General features: G+C 36.8%; 1 protein-coding gene and 1 long non-coding RNA gene across 2 annotated transcripts in view; one reads left to right on the forward strand and one right to left on the reverse strand.

Annotated features, from left to right (window-relative positions):
- The window catches only part of LOC126377645 (uncharacterized), a 350,458-nt gene that overhangs the window by 143,485 nt on the left and 185,778 nt on the right, over positions 1-21,195 (forward strand). The gene's annotated exons all lie outside the window — the stretch shown is intronic.
- LOC126377571 (homer protein homolog 2) overlaps positions 8,591-21,195 on the reverse strand; it is a 51,481-nt gene continuing 38,876 nt past the window's right edge. The window contains exon 10 of the mRNA XM_050025375.1: positions 8,591-20,838. Coding sequence (XP_049881332.1) covers positions 20,797-20,838 — 42 coding nt within the window. The 3' untranslated portion in view covers positions 8,591-20,796. The remainder of the gene's footprint in view (positions 20,839-21,195) is intronic.

A 21,195-nucleotide genomic window follows, 5' to 3' on the forward strand; every position in this document is an offset into this window, starting at 1 on the left:
GTAAGCTATGGACCTATTGCAAGATAACGTACTCAAAGGTTAGTCATTATAATCCAACAGACGTAACATGATTAGAATGCGGCGGGACGGAAATGTAGTACATCGTGCTTATGCGAAAGAGACGAAATATGTGTCTCTTTAACACTAACAGTATACAGCTTAGTACGAGAGAAACAATAAATAAGTCATTCTAATCAAGATGCAATACAATGACTCTATTGTATACAAAAGAAACACATTTATTAAACAAGTTCAGGCAATAACTGGTGCAAAAGGCGGCTTTATTGCCAAGGTAGCAATTACTACCAGGCAACCTTACGTTTACGATACGTTTGTTGTACCATTTGGCATTGTTTATAAGACAAGATATAAGCCTGGATTAATAAAACAAGATTGTGGTGAAAGAAAACATACTACATTTGCGTCCTCCCGCATTCTAATCATGTTACGTCTGTTGGATTATAATGACTAGCCTTTGAGTACGTTATCTTGCAATAGGTCCATAGCTTACGCGGCCTCTATCGGAATGATATCTATTTTATTTCTTGTTGTTGTCTCTTGTCAGGTTAAGAATGCAATATCAGAAGAACGAAAAAATGATTGGGCTTCTTTGGAAAGGTTGGAAGGCGCGAAACTCGTACGTAGCTGCTGAGAAAAATGGTGCTACGGACGTGAGTTGGCTAAAAGTCGTTTACATACTCAATGCATTTTTTTTTATTTGTGTTTCTGATTCTGATAACCTTCCCCTTTAAAATTGATATACATTATGATATATAATTATGTATATAGACTTAGTTAAATAGTTTTTCGATAACAAATCCTGAGGTGATTTTGCAGTCCACTACTGTACACTCAGGACAAACATGGCCGTAAAAAAACCCTAGGACAGAGTTTGATAGAACTTTGCCAGAATCATAGGACAAGTATAAACTATCATTACATGCAAGTCTCACAAGTGGAGGTTCTTGGACCAAGTTCCAAGTTGCTGATAAGCTTATATGCAATACCGTAATGACTTGCTAATGATGACGATTTCTTGCAATAGGCAATAGCTTAGGCGGTCTCTATCGGAGAGGTGTCTATTTAATTTTCTTGTTATTATCACTCAGATCAAATTCCGGAAGCAATATAAAAAAAATCGGTAAGATACTTTTGGAAGGGGTAAAAGGCATGAAACTTGAACTTAGCTACCGAGAAACAATGGCGCTGCAGATGCAAATTGACTATAAATCGCTTACATAAAGACTTTTTTTGTTTTTTTTTTATGTTTCGGATTCTGGAAAAGATCCTCTTTAAAATGATATACAATATGATACATAATTATTTATGTAGACTTAGTTATCCAGCACTAAATCTTGAGCCGATTTTGGCTCCCACTGTATTTTATCACATTTTTAGCCAGGACAAACATGGCCGTAAAAAAAGAACCCCGGGACAGAATCTGATAGAACTTTGCCAGATTCATAGAGAAAGCATAAGCTTTCATTACATATAAGTCTCATCAGTGGAGGTTCTTGGACCAGATTCGCCCATTCTCCTTTATGTATTTTTTTTTTATTCTTTTCAATTCTATACTTTGTATGGCCTGAATCATCCCTCAAAGATTTCGTTACGATGTCACTAACATATACATTAAGTCCTTCGATTCGATATTATTCCCTCTTCCTGTCAAATATTTCTAAATTTAAACTTTGGTAGGTACCAAATGCCTACCAAACCTACCTACCTTTGGTAGGTATTTGGTTTGGGTATTTAGAAATATTCTCACCTACCTAGGTAGATACTTATTGTGATTGTTTGTTGTTTTTTACTTTTTTAATTGCCCCATTTACATCTGGCAGCCCTATTCTTAAGTACGCGACAGACAAAAGAGCTGAATTTGAATGCAAAAGCCAAGGATGAAAGAGTTGAATTTGAAAGCGGTCCCGAGTTGTGATGCAAATTAAATTCATGTATCTGCAAACGCCTTGGGAGGATCACCTACTTCTAGGAGTTCATTGGGGCGAGACGAAGGACGTAATATACGATCCCGATGACCCGATTACTCTAGCCATAGAGGCGGCCAATCAGCTCGCGACACCAAACACTTCAGGACCCCGATACCGACCCGGCGTGGTCGACGATTTCCCTCAATCAGCGCTTATCGCTATCGACCCGCTAGGGTCGATTAATTCTTTCAAATATTTTTCCTCTCAGTCGACGCCCTGACCCGAGGTTCGCGCCCAACTGGGCACCCTCAGGCCTGTTGTCTTAAACGTTGTACCGGGTGAGAGCCTTCAGCGCTCCCCATTTGTCCGGCCAAGTAGTTAATGCCATCTGCGGCAAATCTACAATAAGTTAGGTCAAAAAAAATTGGGGCCAGACAATATTGTCGCCTTTCAGTAGACACATATCTACTAACATTATTTATATATTAAGACTTTATATATTAAGACTACATTACGTACATAACAGCATCAGGCCTGTATCTGAATTTTTGCAATTTGGCCTTTTTACCCGACTGTCAAAGGAGGTAATATTTTTCGAGTGTATGTACCTATGTGCAGTCATGAGCAATATAATGTACCCACTTTAGGACTCTGTCGCACTATCATACACATTTAGTGAGACTTACAGTTCAATTTGTCAAAAAAGTTAATGTGACATGGTACTAAAGTGTATCATATTAATGCACGTGACCGTATGTCTGCTTCTTTGTGGCTTGTGGTCTCCGCTTGCGATACTACGAAGCTAATTTGAGCCATCGCCACACCCCGGACACTTCACATAAACAACCTCGTTTTACACAGACACTACACTACACATTGACATTATCGTACACGCGCCTTTGTGTGTGTGACGTCTGACGCCATACGATTCAAGTCTAAACTACGTTCGAGAGGAGGTGAGGTAAATCTAGCTAAGGCCCTGGTGGGGAGCGGAGAGTTGCCGTACTATACGTAATATTACTCCTTATATTCTATGCCATTGGGCAACGGACGGGGCTCCCGTGGCTTTCCGCATGAAACGATTTTCTATCGCCTCTAAGCGATGGATTTGAGATGTACTCGCCTGAACGAAAACTACCCCTGCATAGGTCATGATCGAACAGATGCAGGTCTTATAGATTTTCACTTTATTCCTAAGGGATAAGTTCCATACTTACTGCTCAATATTGGGTACCTATTCATTCTTTTGCTTTATCAAGTCGTGGTGGGTGGATATGGTGTAAAAGACGATATAGTGACTAAGATTAAGAAGGGAATGTTAAGTTCGTTGGGACACACAAAGCGGATGAAGGATAAGAGGATTACGAAAGTAAATTAAATATTTAAATATGTATGTAAGTATATAAAGCGAAGGTTGGTGGTAAGGCTGGCAGAGGAAGACCCAGAAAGACGTACAATCAAAGAGCAAAAGTTCAGTCACTGAGCCCAGCAAATTATTTGTAAACAATGGTGAAATTATGAACCATTAGCTGTCATAATTATAAAATTTATGTTTTTATAGGTGTTTTTGGTCTATTACAGAAACGACATGTAACCAGGTCTTAAGTGCAACCAGTTAATTTATTAATTTGCAAGAAACTAATTGGGCTTTTGCAGCTTATCTCGTACATTGAACAAATTGGAGATGTCCTTAGAGTTCAGCGCGATCTAGTCTGAACCGGTGTGCCTTTATGAAACGATTGATGAATGTGGAGGAAGCAAGAGAAGTGTGTCAGGATCGGAGCAAATGGAATTCTATAGTCTCTGCTTACCCCGGTGGGAAATAGGCGTGGGTTTATGTATGTATGTATCAAGTCGTCTTCTCTGCTCTCACCCCATTAGGGCTGTCAAGCGTGAGTTTATTTTGTTAAAAATCTTGTTCTAGAATATTCAACGAGCTCGCACAATTTCGATGAATAAATTATTTTTTAATTTTATACTGTGGTAATTCGAGTCCCGCGGGGTAATTATTTTATAGCAGCGGCAAAATAGTTTGCCGTGAATATTTAAAACGGCGCGTTTTTTTCATAATTATTTTTGTGATAAGTATTTTTTAAATTATGTGAATGATTTTACATTGTGTAACACATTGTGTACACGACAGACGCATATGACATGGTGTGATTAATATGTGACATACACTATTGAAATCGACTAATTGGGCGAAACGACACGAATAGGGAATCCTAACCAACCCGCTATGAATGTCAAAGCTGAATCAAGGACCACTTACCATTTAACAAGGTTGGTAAGGTTGGTTGGTTATCTAGGTCATTTACAAAGCATGAAATCTTCTTCTTCTATCGTGTCTGATAATTAGGTATAACTTTCGTTGTTCGACTTGTCATCGAAACGGAAGAAGAGGTATGAAATTATGAGCTTGATACAGTTTACTGGCATTTCGCGAAGATGTCGTTTTGAGAAGGGCATTTTGCAAAAATGGCATTATGCTCTGGACATTGTACTTACTAGGGTCTTTATATACTAAACTGGGAGCAAATAAAAAACAGAACGCGTTCAGCTGCTTATCTACCTGTAGAGCCATAAGCGCTCCGCACTTGTCCGGCCAAGTGTGGCAAACCTACAAGTTCAGCCAAAGTCTACCCAGATGTAAAAACGTACACGTTGTGTCGCGATTGCTCGTGGGATAATGAGCATAAGTAATAATAAAATCATGTAAGTAGGTATTTACCAACCGAGAAGGCAACAAAAGGTTTACCTCTATTGCATCCTATTACCATAATTTATGTAGGTAGACCTAAAACATTAAATATCTTTTTCTTCAGTCATGCTGATTTCAGTACAGTCATGAGCAATATCATGTACGCACTTTAGAACCCTGTCGCACTATCATATTTGAAATTTAATGAGACTTACTGTTTAATTGGTTTCAAAGTGTATACATATTAGTACTCGTGACCGTACACACCGTCTAATTTTATTTTTAAGTTATACCTGTCATTTTCTTATTCGCCAAAAAAGAAAGGGACGGGTAATCGACATGCATAAAATTTATGGAGCACACGTCAATTTTAGGCAGAAAAAACAACACTCTTAAAATTTTATATTGGCCAATAAATCGACAGAATTAAGCTGACAGCACACTTCCAACGGGTTGCATATCAACGAGATGCCTATTTTATTCGCCAGGGTTATTAATTCAATCATCCGTCTCCTTCCCTTTCGGTGGATAAGAAAACGACAGGTATAACTTAAAATAAAATTAGGAGGTGTCTGCAGGAATCGGGGCCATTACCTCAACAAATACCTAATAAAAACACATAACCGTCCTTTTTGATACCTACCTATTATATATAATACAATATAGGTAAAATATCAATTACTTATTACAATTGGGTAGTTTCTTAGGACAAAGATAAATTATAAAATTTTGATTACTATAAACACATATTTAGGCTGTCTGTCCATTGAAGCGGAGCGAGCTTGCGGAGCGGTGAAACGCATAAATATTAACCAATAGGATTGCATAAAAACTCCGCTCAGCTGCAGTGGATAGAGATTGGTTAATCCTATTGGTTAATATTTATCCCTTTTAACGCTCCGCAAGCTCGCTCCGCTTAAATGGACAGGCAGCCTTAAAACTGACGAAATACATTTTTTTGTATTTAACTTATTTATGAATTATAATAAAGAAAACCCATTGTCACAGGTTGCTTTTTAATACAAATTCCATAGTAATTTCATGTTTTGACGTTCAGTAAAAAGTAGGTAAGTAACTGATTTGACTAAGTAGTTGGAAACTACCCCACTGCGACAAAATAATTAATACTTTTACTAAAAACTTATACTAATAGGACAACCTATATCATTAACATACCTAAATACCTACGTAAGTCACGCCCATAATACCTAACGGTGTAGACAGAGCCGCAAACCATCAAAAGCAACCCGCACATCTATTCTTGATATTCGTCTTAATCTTCAAAATGACATGTTTTATAAATATGATGGACTAATAGATAGAAAATTGAATAACAATAGATATAGGTATACAAAAAACAAAAGCCAATACACAGGAACTGGCGTAGAGGGACAAATAAAAAATCCAGGCCAATTTTCGTGGCATATGAGTGTGTCCCTTTGCCATTGTCCCCATGTATGTAATACGAAGAAAAATGGGCAACGAATGTGTCTGTTTCATTGTTAAATCTTATTTGAACGACTTTTAAATTAGGAATGCAAAAAAAATCACGCAAAATACTCAAAATTAAAAGTAACAATATAGAATTTATTGGCTTCATAATTCGTTCTGGCAGAACGATGCCCGGGACAGGGAGGGTTGGAAAGAGAAGGGGGAGGCCTTTGCCCAGCAGTGGGACATTGATTAGGCTACAGAAAAAAAAAAATTCGTTACTTTATTGAGTATTTTGGAAAAGGAATTACTTAACGCTATAAATAAACTAATCCACAATTAACTATTTTTAGCTTTATAATTCACATTTTTTCAGACGCAGTTTTCGTAAAATGCTTTGTAAGTAATCTAAAAATAGTTATGTTCCGAGCTTATGAAAATTACTTTTCTCAAATATACCTTATGTATTTTCCAGGTTTATTTTTAATAGATAATTATTCAAAATTGATAGCATGGATAAAGAAACACTCGCTTAAAAGTAATTCAAAGAAGTAGACAGACGCACAAAAAAACCCTAAATAATGCAATTTGCCCCTCAGCCCGAAGGACACAAAAAGGTGACACGCGAAAAAAACTGTTTACCATATCCTTTGGAACCTAAATACATAATTTATATCGATTTATAATAACAAGGGGAAGGAAAACGTACCGAAAACAACTGCAGATCTCCTTTTTTAAATAGTTCGGTATTTTTCAAAACAACTTCACAAAAAAATCCAAAAAATATGCAATGTTGTTTTATAGTCACTTTTGAGAGTAAGATTTTATATTTTTATTCAGTTTTTTTTTTAATTGAGTGGCTGAATGCACGAGGGTAACGCGCAAGTCGACCGCGCGGTGGGCAACGCGACACTGCCGAAATGGCGGGAATTGAGACATGCGCTTTGGGAAATCGATGGAAAATTGCGAAAATGGCTGGGCGCGCGGCGCTTTCGAAGTTTTTGTGCGTTCTGGATATTACTGGCTAGTTTTGTTGGTGTAAACAAAAAGGATAGGAGTTTACAGGAACACCGTGGCTGTTTTGAGTATAGTTTCCTTGCCGAAATTAAAAACTTACAAGTAAGTTGGTATTGTTATTAAGGTGTTATTAAGTAATGTATTGAAAAATATTTTTTTCTAGTTTTATATCTTTACTTTTTATCTAATCTGGAAATCCAAAGCTAGTTAGATAAGTAACTTAAGTAATATCAACTACCTACGTTAATTAAAACACATAATAACAGGTTCTTACCGCGTTTAAAGTAGGGATATGAGACTCCCGATATTTCGACACTGTTGCAAGTGCCATGATCACGGGATGACTGATGAGATCGGCGTGGAGTGTGTTTTAATTATGATAATAACCGCGTAAACTTAAAACAATGTACCTACATTAATACACAAAACTTTTTATGGAATTGCCTGACCCAATGTTTCCATCTGTAGATACAAAATGCGATCAGCTGCTTATCAGATTGTCGTTTTCAAAAACACCCGAAGAGAATGTAATGACTACGTTTAGAACCACCTTGAATGATGGATTGATGTTAAATTACCATGAGTGGACGATAAATACTGCGTTTAGAACGGTGACCCTCCGCCCGCACCGTTTCCTATCGGGCTCGGACCTCACCCCCTCTGGGTCTTACTTTAGTCTTAAAAAGCCGCTAAGGAATAAGGGGGAGAGCGTGCGTACTGTCTCCCTCGCACTTACGCATTAGGCAGCTCACGGTAAGAACGAGATTTTTGTATGGAGTCTCCGGGGTGTGCTTTCAAGGTTTATTAATAATACGTGTTACTTACTTATCTAGAACGTCAAAGCTGCTGGCAGTGGCGGCCCTACCAAAATATTTAGGTGATGCGAGATCTCAAAGTGGCGCCTTTCAGCCCCTCAAAATACAAAATTTTTCGATTAGTTTAGGGCAACCGAAATTTACCTATTTAAATCTTTTAAAAACGTTGTTATGTGGCCGCAATCTAACCCGATGAAGTTAGTTTGCGGCCAGGGTGAACCAGTATTGGTTGATTTTTACCGGACCGGACCGGAGCGGTGCTGCGGCGGCTGCTGGTGATTTTTGAGTCTGCCGTCCCTCACAGGGATTCCTTTCCTTGATTATGTGAAGGGGTAATTCTACTCTCATCTAGCAAAGTACCCGCCACTTTGTTGGTGGATACGATCCACCTGAGACTCGGGAAAGAATTCTGAGATTTGAATACGAGGTTTGAGATTCCAGAGATACTTACAAAAAATAAACCGGATTTGGAGTGTCAGACTTAGGGTCGAACCACATCTAAAGCCAATGCGAAATTAAGAGGATTGTTTTACATTTCTGTCTAAAATAAGGGAAATTAACGTTTTTTCCATTTTGATGCCTGTCGATTACCCGTCCCTTTCCTTTTCGGTGGATAAGAAAGTGACAGATATAACTTAAAATAAAATTATATGGTGTGTACTGGAATCAGTAACATATAAAAGTAAAATAAAACCAACTTTTAAATCCATATTAATTTATTTATTGTAATATGCATGGTAGCTCACAGCGACTACTTCACTAATGGAAGATACGTACACTTATAGTCCGCGTTGCGTTTGCGATATAACTTTTTATTTTTAATTAAAAAACTGTGAAACCATTTCGAAACAAAGTTTCATATCTTCGACCACAAGATGGCGGTAGCGGTTTGGATGTTACGACGAAATGAAGAATTACATTACAAATATTAACATGACAACCTATATATGGTTACATTACATTTACCTATTTCGAAAGATAAAAGAACACGAACTAGTCACGTATGAATTGCAATTTAAAACTTACGTAAATGTGTAAATGTCCTAATGTCTTTACCTCTTACAACATTGTGTTACTTCTTTATCAAATATTATTTAATTTTATATTAAAAGTGAATATCCTATAGAGCCCAGTTAGAAGAACGTTTGACTCTCACACCGGTTCGCAGGTTCAAATCCCAGCACAAGCCTAAATGTGAGGAAACCCACATTCCCAAGAAAAGCATTTTCGGAAGTATGTGACCTAACCTGTACTGGGCTGCATTTCCCTTCGCGGGTTGGAATGTCAAACAAGCAGTGGCTACCGGACCTGTTACATCTTCAGGTTAGCTAAGCGAACCGTTATTCAAGCCGAACTCATATTCAAATTAATCTTCTATATTACAGTAAAAATAATGTATCTTTCGTCAAACGCTTTCCTATTCCACTCATTCGATGGCTATGAAACTTCGCTAAGTTGTGCACACGCAAAGGTTTTATTCAAAGTTAACAAAACCAGATACCACCCAAAGTAGCGGGCAATATAGTGAATTCAAACAAGCGCAACGCAGACCGATCATCATTAATATTGAATATATACCCTATAATGCGGTTACATTATCAGACAACATTCTTATAACCAACAATAAGTGGCGCCAGTAACTACACTTAGTGGAAAGATAAAAGGTAAACTTGGCACTCCAATCTAAAGGACAAATCGGTGGGTACACTGCCGGCCAAATTGTTGGGTACAACATTTACAATTACTTTTTTTTTTAGATAATAGAGAATTTTGTATCTCCCAGCCAGATACGTTTTGTTTAATTTAAACTACTGTTTTGATTGTAAGTTTATTTAATGCTACCTTCAATAGACGCCATTTGAAATTGGAACAAGAAATTGAAGCTATCTGACTGAACTATGTCGCGATTTGATTGGTCAATAAATAAAGTCAGAAAGAAGTATTTTATTTTGAATAGGTTGTAGTTTTTTAAACGAAATCTCAATTTTAAAGAGTCTATAGAGGGTAGCATTGCTGTGTAATAGACATTTTCGGATATTTTTTGGTATAATTTTAAGTAAGTTTATAATGTAATCACACTCAACAGCTGTTTAAATTAATAGAAAGTAACACTTAGAAGTTACCTAATACTACTTATATTACACTTTCAATAATTAACAGATCTTCGGTTTCTACTTAAATTTTAACCTATAAATATTGTATATTCGTAAAAATCGGGCTGGAGTATACAGGGTGCAAAATATAAAGCATGAAATCAGGTTTTGTGAACAAATTTCCACCGTCCAAAAAAATGTATCGGTCAATTCGATTTTATACAAAACGAACAGTGGAAATCTCACCTAAAACCCAATTTTGACTTTATTTTCCTTAAAAAATGTATTTCATTTCACCCTATATAATGAAATTTACGAATTATAATGCGATAGATATATATCATGTACAAATAAATAGTGACTTCCTATAAAACATTAAATCTTCTATTTTCTAAGCATCCAATATAACTAGAAACTTAATTGTTCATGTATACTATGGTTAAATAAGGTTATAATATACAAATATAGTAGAAAAAAAGTAATTAATTAATCTATTAATAATAATCTTCGCCAGACAAACTGACAACTCTTCTTATTTTCGAAGAAGAAAGAGATAGAAAGACTAAGACGATAAGTATCATAGAATGAAGAATAATACTACGTATAAAACGATAATTCTCCACCCCTCACCAATTAGTATCGGGAACCGACCTCACCCCCTGTGGCTTTTACGTAAGTCTAAAATGACCGTAAGCCGCTAAAGAGTAAAGGTGAGCGCGCGGATTGTCTATCTCACTCGCTCACGCGTTAGTCGACACACGATAAAAATGAGATATTTGTATGGAGTGTGCGGAGTGGACAATATCGACACGTTTATCTTTAAAAACTTCCTGTTTCTATGTTTATTTTCCCATTAAAAATATCAATAACTTTCTGAAAACCCTCAATTTACTACCGTCATGCCAAATAAATAAAAGTTACTTTTAAAAATAAAACTTGTCCACTTTTTTCGACCAATCACAAGCTTTTGTAATGTCATCATAAGCCTTTCTGATTGGTCGATAGCGCCATAATGTTACGTAATTTCATGTTCATATAAATTGGACTAGGTCGATACAGTACTTGTACAAATATAAAGAAGAATACATATTTAATGGATCGAAATAAGGTAACGTCGTTGAGTACGCCTCCAGCGTACAGTTTAGAACCCTGTCACATTAACATATTTGACATTTATTGAGAGTTATAGTTCAATTTGTCAAAACAGTCAATGTGACAAGGTTCCAAAATGTATACCTCACTTTCTACGAAAACATCCCAAGCAAATTGGCAAGCCGAATAGCAAGTCGAATTTCAAATCGTAATATTAACGTGATAATGGTGCTAATTCCTGTAAATACCATCTAATTTTATTTTAAGTTATATCTGTCATTTTCTTATCCGCCGAAAAGGAAAGGGACGGGTAATCGACAAGCATAAAATTTATGGAACACACGTCAATTTTAAGCACAAATCTAAACCAACCGTCTAAAAATTTTACATCAGTCAATAACCCGACACGTTCATTTACTCATTCTTCCTAAAATTAAGAGCTGTGAATCATCCGTCCCTTTCCTTTTCGACGGATATGAAAATGACAGATATAACTTAAAATAAAATTAGACGGTGTCTCCAGGAATCGGGGCCAATGTCATCGAAACCATCAAGACTTTAGAACCCTGTCACATTAACCTTAACCTTGTGAACCTATTTTTAATGGTGCTAATAGTGCCAGCAGACACCTTGTTATTTTACTTTTTAATTTTCTTAACCGCCAAAAACGAAATTGACGAATGGCAAATGAAGCAAAAACCCGAACGAATCAAATAGGCATCTCGTTAATTATATGCAACTGACGCATACATAATTACGCATGCATGGGTTATATGTAAAATTTTGCAAAACTTCCTGCCTAAAACTGAGGTACCATACATTTTTAGCTTGTCGATTATCCGTCCCTTTCCAAATCAAATCAAATCCAATATACTTTATTGCACACAAAAAAAAAACATACAAACATTTAGCAACAGAACAAATCCCTCCTTTCCTTCCTTTCTCCTCCTTTCTTCTTTTTTATTTTTCCTTTCGACGAATAAGAAAATGACAAAAAAGAGAAAGATTATTTAAAAAAAAAATCATTTATTTCATTCTCATTTTCATTTTTTTTTTTTCATTTCGTTCATTTATTATGGAGATGTATGTTCGACTTAGCACCAGTGAGACTTTGGATCATTATCAGGTAAGTTGATGCGACAAGGTCATATGTATAAGTCATTACGCACGATCATACAACCAATCCAACATCGCAGCGGTAAACGCGCTCGGTCTGCGATTGTTGAAGTTAAGCAACTTTCGCAATAGCCGGTCATACAATGGGTGACCACAAAAAAAAAGTTTTCATCTCGAGCTCCTCCGTGCTTCGGAAGGCGCGTTAAGCCGTTGGTCCCGGCTGCATTAGCAGTCGTTAGTAACCATAAATCCGCACTGGGCCCGCGTGATGGTTTAAAGCCCGTTCTCCCTATCCATCCATAGGGAAGGCCCGTGCCCCAGCAGTGGGGACGTTAATGGGCTGATGATGATGATACAACCAATCCAATTTATAGAGACAATTACGAGTACGATAAAACGTGGTACGAGTCATCAGTTCGTAAGGTTGTTGGGATCCGCACACAAGGAGTCCCGCAGCCACGGCGCTAGTAACGCAGTAACTGCGCAGAATAAAGCACTTTCCAGGCTATTTTCCTCAAATAATATTATTATATAGATGGCGCTGTTCAGATTTAACGTGATAATTACCTATGATTACTTTGATACAAAATGGCAGAAGCAAATATAAAAACAATAGTTGCTTGATATTTGGGCAGGGGCAAGTCACAGGGACTGTAACCTGGGACCTGACAGAGGGCAGCAGTAACTGTCAGTACTATTCAGAGGCGGAGGACAGGAGCCCTAGTATGGCTTTGTAATAGACTACTCTGGGAGCCATCCCACTTGCGTCAGACAGAGTACTGCGGGGCGGAACGTAAGAGGGAAACCACTGCCCTATTTTTCCCTAAAAAAGTAGCATGGAAAATGCTGCACCGACAAGAGCGTGGCTCTTAAATTGATGATGATGATGATATTTCCAAATATCAGATTATGTATAGAATTATGTGGCTACCTATATTGCTTAATTTTGATTAGAATAATAATGGGTGGAATACTCCACGTGTAGTGTCCTAATAACAAGAGTCGTAATTCATACCCAAAAACTTAAATAAAAGATGCATAAGTCTGTTATCCATGAAAATTTAAGGTTTAATGAGGGCAAATCTGTACAGCGCCATCTATATGTTTTTTGGGGAAGGCAGCCTGGAAAGTACCTCATTACTATGACTTGTCAATTAGTTCCATTAAAATCCGCAGGACTTCTTTGACGCGTAATCTACGTATCAGTTCGTTTACATAAAAATGAGCTACATAGTCAAAAATCGTACGAAAAACTATTTTAGGTCAATTCTCGCGTCAAATTCGAGTATTACTGTCGAAATTTCAACTACAAGAACGTGTTATTGATGGAAAAAAGTGTATCAGTCACATTTACCCAACTGTGAAGCCGAGGGTAAAAAAAGAGGGTATTGTTTGTCCGCATATACTTAGGAAAACGACCATATCACGTCGGTAATAAAGCTCGGTTAAGTGCAGATACTTAGTTCACCATGCGATGCTATACTTCTGACTACCCCAATTGGAAATATAGTCGCGATTCGCGAGCCAATCAGCTCGCGAAACCAAACACTTCAGGACCCCGATACCGACCCCGCCGGCGTGGTCGACGATTTTCCTCAATCGGCGCTTATCGCTATCGACTAGGCTCGATTAATTCTTTCAAATATTTTTCGTCTCAGACAACGCCCTGAGCCGAGGTTCGCGCCCAACTGGGCACCCTCAGGCCTGTTGTCTTAAACGTTGTACCGGGTGAGAGCCTTCAGCGCTCCCCATATGTCCGGCCAAGTAGTTAATGCTATCTGCGGCAACCCTACAATAAGTCACGTCAAAAAAAAACAGTTCAGTGACATAGTAGTTCTTACGAGCCGCGTCGCCCCCGAGTCACCTGCCACCCCTCCGTAAACACTCCGCTTAGCCTTAATGTTTACGAGAAAAAAAAACTTTTAACTGAAATAGGCAAAAGCGGCCTTAAAGTCGTAGGACCGAATGTCCTTTTAAAATCCAAACCCCATTGTTTAACTACTAGGTACGGTCACGAGCATTAATATATATACACTTTGGTACCATGTCACATTAACTTTTTTGACAAATTGAACTGTAAGTCTCACTAAATGTCAAATATGTTAGTGCGACAGAGTCCTAAAGTGGGTACATCATATTGCTCATGACTGTATGTCTGGAAATCTCGACCTTACGAAGTTAAAGCTAGTTTTGTTCGGGCCTTGCTTGCATAACAGATAGACAAGATTATGTTTACATAGTAAACTATTTTTAACGGGTCGATACGTGATTAAGTTTTAAATAAGGTAAAAAGCAATTACCTTATCAATTTGTCCGTCTCGGCCGCGTCGCAGCGACCGTAGTCACGGAATCACTGGCGCGGCGACTGGTTGTCATTGCCAAGGTGGAGGTGCAACTACCCTCAATTCGCTACACATTATTTTCAATGACTGATCAACATTTTCCCCCCAAACAACACTTTAGTAGACAAGAGTAAAAATCGATTAACAACCTCTATTCAAAAATACACAACAGTAAATCAAAGTACCCTGTTCAGAAGACATTGTATATCTTAAAAATTGTGTCCTCAGCCTTTGTCATGATATCATTTTGTTTTTTAATTCTTTTTCTTAACGTTTACAGGGAACAACCATCTTCTAGTAATTGTACTAAAAAGTTGCATCGAAAAACACTCTTTCCTGTACCAATCGCCACCGAAAAAACACCTTTCTTATTTCTTAAAAAAAAGAATACAATTCAAAAGAAAAATGGTTGATTCCTGTCAAACAGTAAACACTAATTTTGCTAAGGGTCCTAGTCAATACAGGGTTTTCAAAAATAAAAGAAAAAATAATAAAATAAAAATTGTCAAATAAAACATCTATTCTTTTAGGGATAAGACGGATATAGTGATGACTCTTTACTCTTAAGACTAGGAATGGTAATATAATACTATTTTTTTAAACTTTTATTCGAAGTCGGTTGAACAGTTTATTTTTAAGATAGCTTATACGAGAGATGTCAAAATGGATAGGCAGTTAGTTTTAAAATAGGTTACTATTTTTATTGACTCGATCGTATCCATGCGTTTTCTGTTCTTAAGTTTACCTTACGTCTTTCTGTCAGAAAGTATTCCTATCTACAGGTTTTTTACAATTTTCTTTTACAGATTAAAACTCAGTTGGTTTGTCGATCTAACTTGCGAATTATTAAACCGTAAAAAACAATATGTAGGTACGGTCACGAGCATTAATATGTATAATACACTTTGGTACCATGTCGCATTAACTTTTTTGACAAATTGAACTGTAAGTCTCACTAAATGTCAAATATGTTAGTGCGACAGAGTCCTAAAGTGGGTACATTATATTGCTCATGAACTGTACGTCATGGCGCTATGATGGAGCTAATCCCAGACGTTCGGATACATTCCATAACAAATTTTATTATGTTCGAATATGTACTGAACATAAATATGTGGAAAAAAGCAAGGTCTACAAATAAATAAACCAAGTATTGCTATACATCCGAGTGATTTGGTTGAGGGACCTGTTTGTTGTACACATTGGGAGCTGAGGCAGAATCTATCAAACTGTTGGCAAGATGAAAAGGATATAAATCGAGTCAAACAATGGGTAGTTTCCTAGTTCAAAGATAAATTATGAAATTCTGTTTACTAAATAAAGACAGATCTAAAGGTGACAAAAAACTTCTTCCTTTTTCTTCTTCTTTATATTTAAAAAATGTATTGAACCTTGACGTTGGCAGAATCATCGTTTCTGAACGATGCAGCCACAAACAAAGAAAATAGAATAGAATAATAAATACGACGTTTTGTCACGTTTTTCTATGACGTCACAGGTTGCTTTTTCATACAAATCCCAATAGTAATTACGCGTTTTGACGTTTAGTAAAAAGTAGCTGATTTGACTAGTTGGAAACTAGCCTATTACGTAGGTAGTATGGTATCATATTTTAAAACCAACTTCACTCCATTCAGACGTATCTAGGAGAATAGAGGGTACACCTACACAGTAGGAAAGTCAAAGTAAACCTATGAGTAAGTTACGAACTACGAACTACTATATATTGCGACGCCATTTGCGTGTCTATCATAGTAATGAACTTTTACATAACATAACATAGTATAACAAATACTTTATTACGCTCACACATACAGATATACAAAACAAAAGACAAACGGAAAAAGTACAACAGGGACCTTGCTAAGTAGTCTTCTCTTCCAGGCAACATTTGGGTGTATAAGATATTGAATGTTAAAGACATTTTTATCCATAAACAGCCTATATACGTTTCAATTCTAAGCACAAGCCTCCCCTCAGTCAACCGAAAGCGGTATGTAACACAATCCACCACGCTGCTTCGCTGCGATATTTAAATAGCTGGAGAGAAATAGATGTATTACTATACACGACTGCCTACCCCATCAGGAAGTCAGGCGTGATGGTATGTTATGTAAGAAATGAAGTGACGTCACAATACAAAGTAGCGTTGTCAATACTATCCATACATCATTCGAGAAACAAAATGCAAAGTAGAAAATGCACAACACAGATCAAAAGGTAATAGGAATAAGAAATAATTGTCAGTAAATATTTTCTAAATAACCGTCGACGAAAAGCGATAAAATTAAATTTTATCATTTGGTTATTGATCGAAGACTTCGATATACTTCGGATACCGTGTCGCGGGAGCTTATATCCAAAAACAAAATGGCGTCTCATTTTCATACTTTTATCGCTTTTCAACGACCAACTTGTATAAGAATACATATACATAATTATACGTAAATGTAAAATCGCTTACAACTACTCAATACTTTACTTAACGCTGTCAAAACTTTTAATCGAAGCTTTTATATTCATTGTTTAAAATCCCTTTTTGGAAGTTCTTAGATTCATTCAATATAGCCTTTTTAACATAGCATGATAATAATGACAACAGAATAGATATACAGGGTGTTAGTGACATCGTAAAGAAAACTTTGAGGAATGATTCAGACCATGATTCTGGGTTGATATCAAGCGGAATTTTCCGTCGCTAAGTATGGAACTGATTTATAATTTAAAAAAATTCTAAAATTTTCCGACAGGAAATTCCAATTGATATCGACTCAGAATCATGGTCTGAATCATCCCCTTCAGTATTCGGTACAATGTCACTAACACCCTGTATATTTCGCCTGAGACGAAAGAGACGAGAGATATGTCAATCTAATCATTCCACGTCAAATTGGGTATAGTTCTTGTAATTAAGAAGGGATGGGCTTACTCGTAAATATACAAAATCTATAAGATATTCAAATGAAGTATTTAAATTAAATTTTGAAAAAAATCAGTTGATTTTACGCACTTTGTGACCACTGAAGATTCAAGCTTAGGTTTTAAAAGTTATGGGTGGGAGGTTACATATGTGTATCCTGGCAATCCTGCATGGATAAACGTATTACCATGGTATAAAAAAACCAGTAGGCTCACGGTAACCGCACCGTGCGCGGCGCGAATTATATAGACGCCTTCGACCAATAGCCGTTCGACGTCCATCTACGTAGATAGCATTCGTATCGTTTATTGGTCGAAGCGCTCAATATATTTGCGCCGCGCGTGGTGCGATTGTCATGCAGACCCGGCAGGTATGCTCAATCCTATGACAAGCCGCCATTGCTAGCCGATTGATGACGTAAGTGTTACCATGAAATTAGTATCTCCAACATTCCAAGGACGTAAATTTTATTATTGAAAATTAACTGAATTACTGACTAATATATTTAGTTACTATTGCTTGTCACAAATATAAAAATCATTAAAACTGTTAGTAAATCTTATACTAGAAGTTCAAAATTTCCTTGCAAAGTAAATATAAAAACATTGGTTGTGGGTAATTTATTTTTTCACGCTGGGCTAATCTTGAAATGCTAGCTGCCAGTTTAGAGCATACCTGGTTTTCTTATACCATGTACCTACATTGGTTTAAAAGATGTGTTGCTGTTGCAGTTTCTAATCATTTCTTCTCTTCAGCCAATGCGAAATGACGTACTTTCAAAAATGTTAGACCTTCAAAAAGACTTCTTCTATCCTGTGGGTTGTGAGGTGGATTACCAACCCTATCAACCCTGGTGTCAGGGTTACTATTGAGCCGCCAAAGGCCCCTGACATGGCTCATGTAACGACTACTAACTCACATCAGTAAGTAGTAACAGGATTCTGATTTCTGATTCGTTTCAGTAGTTTAAAAGTGCGCAAAATATCTTTACTCGTTCCGAAACTAAAACAAAAGTAGCTCATAATATTTAAGTTACGATCTAGTATTGGAATCTAGACAGCCCGAATCGTAAATTTAGTTTTAAGGTATATTTTTATATAGGAAATAGTTTATACAATACTCTATGACATGGCACCGCCTGCCTCTACAAAATTAGACGAGAGTTTTTTTTTAAAGGTTTTTTCCAATCGGTATTTCACCGTGCACGTTCAAAATTAAACTTACATACTAATCTAATTATAAATGTACATATTCAATTAATAAAATATTCGATTTTTGGCATAACATCGCTTGCACGATCAATGTAGGAGAACCTATTTACATATGACAGGCATAGTAAAAGGAACTGTATTGACAGTGCTTTAGAACTGTTTTAAGAAAGACGAATATCAGTAGGATCTGTTCATCCTGATAAGGATACGGAGTCAATAAGTTGTCTAGTCTAGTAGTAGTATTTTTCTTTTCTCAAATTAGGAAGTAATGGAACACAGCCATACAGCCGGTGTATAACTTTCTATAGAGGCATTAAAAATTGCCAATCTTCAGTTTAAATATTTTTGTTCTATATTTAAAAGGTAAAATGCCAAATCATGTATCCTTTTTCTCTTAAATTTGTATTTAGAACACTTGAATTTAAGAATTAAAAACGTTATAATACGCACTGTATCTTTTTTAGTATGTCTCTTTTTTATTCTCGTATTCAATCTTTTTCTGATAATCCTTACGAAACATAAACGTGAAGTTAAATGTATTGTGACTTCAAATTTCGTGTTTGATAGATAAACTAATTTCTTCTTTCGAAGTTGTGTAAAAAGTCCCATTTTTGCCTAATAGCAATGTCAACACAGTTAAATATTAATCATCTCAAGGGTGGGTAAAAGTTTAAATTTCGAATATAAGAAATAATGAAAATAAATAATTACCGCCTATTCATAATACCGTAGGTAATATGGTACGTAACTCTATATGAACTTGGAGTCTAAAGGACCACATTGAAGCAATTCATCTAAAAATATTGCAATTTGACATTTGCGCATATACAATTAAGTTAGCGATGGCAAGAAATGTCAAATAGCAATATTGCTTTTCTAGAGAATTTGCGTCAAGATGGCCTTTTTACCCCTATTGATATTTTCATGAATTTAATTAATTCTATATGAAATTCTGGCAATATTTTTTATCCATAGTGACTTGCCGCCGCGACATGTTAACCGAGACGCGACAAATATCGCGCGGCACGACTTTTATCGACGTAAACCGTCAAAGTGCGTCATTTTTGTCGCGGGGATCGAGTATTACAAAATCTATGGCGGTATTTTTATGATACGAAAAATCTTTTTTATGAAGTTCCAATTTCTAATGTCGTTTGACAAAATGAAAATAATGTTATGCAGATGGTAAATGAATAAATGATGTACTTTGATTATGTAACTTAATGTAAATGCTATGAATGTTACTTTATGTAATGTAATAATAAATAGTGCACATAATGTTCGCTGCCCACTCCCGTGAGGATATGGCGTGAAGTAAGAATAACTAAATACTGTGTTTTTAGAGATGTACGCAAAGGATTATTTTTTATGTTCTAAAATCATATTTTTTGACAACTTTCATTATCTTTTCTCTACATTATAACGTTCGTGCTATCTCTTTCTTATTTATAAAATAAGAAATAATTTTATGAATAAGAAAGTGTTTACACATTTGTAATAGCAAATATCATATCATATCAACATCTATCACCATTGATCATGATACATATTGATAATTATTGACATAATTATCATAATTTTATGTAAATGAATGAAAGTGACTTTTTAGCCATGGTGGTGGCATTTTAAGTTTTCAAATGTTAAATTCTCTACATAAACAGCCTATATACGTCCCACTGCTGGGCACAGGCCTCCCCTCAATCAACCGGAGAGGGTATGGAGCATACTCCACCGTTAAATTATCTAAATTACAACAAACTAATTGATTGAAGGGACAGATTTTTCATACTTAATTAAACTAATCTTTTTGCGTACAACTCTCGAACAAATAAACGACTAGTACAAACCGAACTTGATACTTGACTTGAGAGTTCAGAAAAATTCTTGCACTTTGCGAAATACCGAGAGCACTCTTCATTTCTTCGCTTTTACTGTTACGTAAGCTGGTTCGTCGCCACCTGACGAGTCGCGGAGCAGCAGCGGGAGGGTTTGGCCGCTTGGCCCAGCCTGGCCCAACTGTTGGGCCGCTTGGCCCGCCTGTTGGCCCATATGTTGGGCGATTGGCCCAGCCAGCCCGCGCCTGTCCTTTCGCACGCTCGCGTAAATAGGCGGCGGCTGGATCGACCCGGCTCATGTTTGCAATGCCGTGTTTATTTCGCGATGGATCGTTGTCTGCGGATGAAAATAAAATATATAATAAATAAATATTCTTAGATCAGTAAATAGTAACCGGGACCAACGGCTTAACGTGCCTTCCGAAGCACGGATCATCTTACTTTTGGACAATCAGGTGATCAGGTTACTATTTACTGATGTAAGTGAGTATCGTTACATGAGCCATGTCAGGAGCCTTTGGCGGCTCAATCATAACCCTGACATCAGGGTTAATGAGGCTGGTATCTACCTCACAACCCACACTATAAGGAGGAGGGGTACATATTCTTGTCTGCGCCCACGGCACGGGTTCCGCGCGCGGCTTATTATATCGACAGCTTCGACCAATACACCTACGTCGTTCATCCACGTAGA

Source organism: Pectinophora gossypiella, chromosome 23, assembly GCF_024362695.1.
Source record: "Pectinophora gossypiella chromosome 23, ilPecGoss1.1, whole genome shotgun sequence".
Taxonomy (NCBI): domain Eukaryota; kingdom Metazoa; phylum Arthropoda; class Insecta; order Lepidoptera; family Gelechiidae; genus Pectinophora; species Pectinophora gossypiella.